Source organism: Pelodiscus sinensis, chromosome 1 (assembly GCF_049634645.1).
Source record: "Pelodiscus sinensis isolate JC-2024 chromosome 1, ASM4963464v1, whole genome shotgun sequence".
NCBI classification, from domain to species: Eukaryota; Metazoa; Chordata; order Testudines; family Trionychidae; genus Pelodiscus; species Pelodiscus sinensis.
Window position 1 is genome coordinate 10,463,849 of NC_134711.1, and position 4,543 is coordinate 10,468,391.

At 60.9% G+C, this 4,543-nt stretch overlaps 1 protein-coding gene across 1 annotated transcript; it reads left to right on the forward strand.

Annotated features, from left to right (window-relative positions):
• Nucleotides 1-1,350: 1,350 nt before the first annotated feature.
• On the forward strand, nucleotides 1,351-2,752 carry LOC142828470 (uncharacterized). The gene is made up of 2 exons (XM_075926005.1): nucleotides 1,351-1,915; nucleotides 2,111-2,752. Exons 1-2 carry the CDS (start codon nucleotides 1,366-1,368, stop codon nucleotides 2,614-2,616), a joined length of 1,056 nt encoding a protein of 351 aa, XP_075782120.1. The 5' UTR covers nucleotides 1,351-1,365; the 3' UTR covers nucleotides 2,617-2,752.
• The last annotated feature ends 1,791 nt before the right edge of the window (nucleotides 2,753-4,543 follow it).

Below are 4,543 nucleotides of genomic sequence, written 5' to 3' on the forward strand. Positions count from 1 at the left end.
TTCCCTCAGAATGAAGTCATCTGGATTCTGCCGGTCCATGCATGGGTACTAATTTACTAACCAGTAGTAAATGGATATTCCTAAAGACTTAATCCTGCATGTCATCCATGGCTTCTGCAAGTACCATACAAATTCTATGAAATCTTTTTGTTCTCTCAAGACTGCCAAGAAAAGATGTGACAATGGTCCACAATTTGTTTCAGAGGACTGCCAAGCTTTCATGAAAAGTAATGTCATGTTACATCCACCCAGACAATCTTGCAACAGGTGACTTAGCAGCATGCTTTATTCAAAACATGAAACAAGCTCCGAGAGTTGCAACAGAACAACCAGGATCATTACAAGCCAAACTTGCAATTATTTGGTCTGCATATTGAAATGCTGTGCATGCAACAATCACCCGCAGGTTTGTGCCAAAGGCACAACCTCTCATCTCACCTGGATTTGTTAAAGCCCAATATGTGATGGTAGATATTTAATAAGCAGATCAACTAAGCAAAAGACCATAGACTCTCTTCTGTTGGAATTATGGATGGGACTGTGGCTGTGTCCAGACTCAGGGGTTTTTTCGAAAAAAGTAGCCTTTTTTCGAAAAAACTTCACCTGCGTCCAGACTCAAGCCGCGTTCTTTCGAAATTAAATCGAAAGAACGCGGCTTTTCTTTCGATGGCGGTAAACCTAATTCTACGAGGAAGAACGCCTTCTTTCGAAAGTTCCTCTTTCGAAAGAAGGCGTTCTTGAATGTAAATAGGGCTTCCTCGAAAGAGAGCATCCAGACTCGCTGGGTGCTTTCTTTCGAAAAAGCAAGCTGCTTTTTCGAAAGTTCCGCGTGTAGTCTAGACGCGCTCTTTCGAAAGAGGCTCTTTCGAAAGATACTTTCGAAAGAGCCTCTTTCGAAAGAGGCTTGCAGTCTAGACATAGCCTGTGTGTTCTTGCTTTAGCTATGCCTATAAGTGGTTTTCTGAAACTAACCAAGGGTATGTCTACACTAGAAAGTTAGTTCGAACTAACGGACGTTAGTTCGAACTAACTTTCCTATGCGCTACACTAGCGCTCCGTTAGTTCGAACTTAATTCGAACTAACGGAGCGCTTAGTTCGAACTAGGTAAACCTCATTTTACGAGGACTAATGCCTAGTTCGAACTAGCTAGTTCGAACTAAGGGCTGTGTAGCCCTTTAGTTCGAACTAGTGGGAGGCTAAGGCTTCCCAGGTTTCCCTGGTGGCCACTCTGGCCAACACCAGGGAAACTCTATTGCCCCCCTCCCGGCCCCGGAGCCCTTAAAGGGCCACGGGCTGGCTACTCACTTTGTGCCAGTTGCAAGGCTGCAAGCACCCGTGCCTGCACAGCCTGCACCTGCCACACTATGAGCCAGCCATCCGAGGGCTCCCAGCCCTCCACTGCTCCCCACGACCAGCCTGGCGGCTCCCGGGAGCCTGCCCGGGGGCGCAAAAGGCGGGCGCCCGCCTGGTCAAGTGCGGAGATCGTGGACCTCATCGAGGTTTGGGGGGAAGCCTCAAATGTCCACGATCTCCGCACTAGCCACCGGAACGCGGCCGTCTACGGACGCATGGCTGCCAGCCTGGCCGCCAGGGGCCACCAGCGCAGCCGGGAGCAGGTGCGCTGCAAGATTAAAGACTTGCGGCAGTCCTACTCCCGGGCCTGCCTGCCAGGGGCTGACCCGGAGGCCTGCCCCCACTTCCATGCCCTGGACCGCATCCTGGGGCCTCATGCCGTCCCTGCCCCCCGGGACGTGATTGACCCCGGGGCAGAGGGACCGCTCCTGGACACCGAGGAGGAGGAAGAGGGCTCTGAGAGCCAGGAGCCTGCTGCCAGCCTTCCCAGGACCCGGGACCCCCGAGGCACCCCACAGAGCCGCTCGCCTGCATCATCAGAGGCCGGGGAGGCGTCCACCTGTGAGTACCCTCGTGTTCCCCTTATGTGTACGGGGGGCTGGGGCGAGAGGGAGCCCCGGGACCGTGCGCCTGGGCCTTGCCCACTACGGAGCAGCAGCTGGGGATCCTGCAGGGGCCCTGGCCTTGCAGAGGGGAGCTGGGTTTCACACACCTGGGCCCCTGGGGTAATTGACCGCTGGTCTTCTTGCACCACAGCTGCAGCACCGGGGACTGCAGGGCGCACCACCCCGCCTGCAGCAGCCGCCCGCGCCCGGGCAAGCAGGACAGCCAGGAACCAGGAGGACTACCAGAGGCGGCATCTCCGGTTCCTGGACCGACAGCTCCGTCTCCAGGACCACTGGGTCCAGGAGGACCTCAGGCTGCGCCAGAGGAGTCTGGAGGCCCTGGAGGAGCAGGGCCGTGCCCTGCGAGGCCACCTCCAGAGCCTGCTAGACCGCTTCCCATTTCCTCCTCCCCCTGCTCCCCCTCTTGCTCCCCCTCTTGCTCCCCCTGCTCCCCCTCTTGCTCCCCCTCTTGCTCCCCCTGCTCCCCCTCTTGCTCCCCCTCTTGCTCCCCCTGCTCCTCCTGCTCCTCCTGCTTCCGCTCCTGCTTCCTCCACACCCCCTGTCCTCTCTGCCCCCCCCTCCACAACCATTCCCCACCGACGCCCCCGGACCCGCAGTGTGGCGAGACGGGAGAGGCACCCAGACTCCCACCCCTGAGCTTTCCTTTCCCTTCCTCCCTTCCCTCCCCTCCCCTTCCAGCTCCCTCGTCCCAGGTTTCCCCCTCCCTTCTCCCACCTTCATTCCTCCCTCCCCCACCCCAGTTCTGTGAAATAAACAGACGTTTTTGTTGGAAAAACAGGTGTCTTTATTTGACAGTAGGTAGGGAGGGGAAAGGGGAAGGGGGGGGTAGGGTGGAAGAAGGCCCCGGTGGGGCATGCAGGGAGAGGTCAGTCCTCCTCCTCCTCCACCTGGAAGCTCTCCCGCAGGGCTTCCCGGATCCGGATGGCCCCCCGCTGGGCTTCCCGGACGGCGGCGGTGCGGGGCTGACCGTAGTGTCCAGCCATGCGGTCAGCCTCAGCCATCCAGGCTGGCAAGAAAGCCTCCCCCTTCCGCTCACACAAATTGTGGAGCACACAACATGCCGCCACCACGGGAGGGATGTTGTGCTCGGCCAGGTCCAGACGGGTGAGGAGGCATCGAAAGCGGGCTTTCAGTCGCCCGAAGGCCCCCTCCACCACGATGCGGGCCCTGCTCAGCCTGTTATTGAAGGCCTGGCGGGAGGGATTGAGGTGTCCCGTGTAGGGCTTCATGAGCCAGGGCTGCAGTGGGTAGGCGGCATCCCCCACCAGGCAGACGGGCATGTCCACGTCCCCGACCCTGATGTGGCGGTCGGGGAAGAAGGTCCCGTCCTGCAGCCGCTGGCACACGGAGGAGTTCCGGTACACCCGGGCGTCGTGTGCTTTGCCGGACCAGCCCACATTTATGTCCGTCAACTGTCCCCGGTGGTCACATACGGCCTGCAGGATGACGGAGAAGTACCCCTTGCGGTTCACGTACCGGGACGCCTGGTGTTCCGGGGCACGGATGGGGATGTGCGTCCCGTCGATGGCCCCCCCGCAGTTGGGGAAGCCGAGGGCGCCGAATCCCCGGATGACGGCATCCGGGTTGGCGAGGCGGACCACCCTGCGGAGCAGCACCCGGTTGATGGCCTTGACCACCTGCGGAGAGAGACACAGCAAAGCGTCAATCAGTGGGGCGCCCGGGTGGCTGGGAGCGTGCGTGCCCTGGCAGTGCCCCGCGCCCCACTCCCGGAAGCAACCCCCCTGGCGGCGTGTAGTACGGCCGGGACAGCCCGACCCCTCCGGTGCGGGGCGCCTTCGCCTCCTCCCGCCCCCCCCTTTGTCCCTGGGGCGGCCCATCCCCTCCTCGCAGCCCCCCTCCCCCCCGGCTCGGTGGCCGACGAGCGCCGTACCTGCATGAGCACTGCTCCGACAGTGGATCTCCCCACGCCGAACTGGTTCCCGACGGATCGGTAGCTGTCCGGCGTGGAGAGCTTCCAGAGGGCGATGGCCACCCGCTTCTGGAGGGGGATGGCGGGCCTCATGCGAGTGTCCCTTCTTTGCAGGGCAGGGGCGAGCCACTCGCAGAGCTCCAGGAAGGTGTCCCTCCTCATCCTAAAGTTCTGGGTCCACTGTCGGTCGTCCCAGTGCTCCAGGACGATGCGGTCCCACCAGTCGCTGCTGGTGTCCAGACGCCAGATGCGGCGGGGCACGCCGGTGCCAGGGCGCTGCCGCGGCTCCTCCACGGCCCCCAGGGCGGCCAGGCGGAGAGGCAGGGGGCTGACGTTCCCCAGGTGGTGCCAGGCAGCCTCGAGCCATTGCTGGCAGGCTTGCAGCAGCAAGTCCAGAACGTGCACCAGAAGGTGCAGGGCGAGCCGTGGCTCCATGTTGCCACCTGCGGCGGCCCCCCCGAAGGGAAGCACCGACACAGACGGGCACAGAGACCGACGCTTTGCTGTCCCTCGGCGAGGTTGGCAAGCAAGCAGGAAAAGCTGAGAACCGGCTGTCCAGGGGGGGTCCCTTTAAGCACGAGCCTCAGATAGCCTCAGACAGCAGCCACACAAAGCAACTGCTGACCTGATGCC

Coding starts and splice junctions, on each gene's coding strand:
- LOC142828470 (XM_075926005.1), top strand. CDS start 1,366: ATGAGCCAGCCATCCGAGGGCTCCCAGCCCTCCACTGCTCCCCACGAC. Junction 1,916..2,110: donor GGCCGGGGAGGCGTCCACCT/GTGAGTACCCTC, acceptor CTTGCACCACAG/CTGCAGCACCGGGGACTGCA.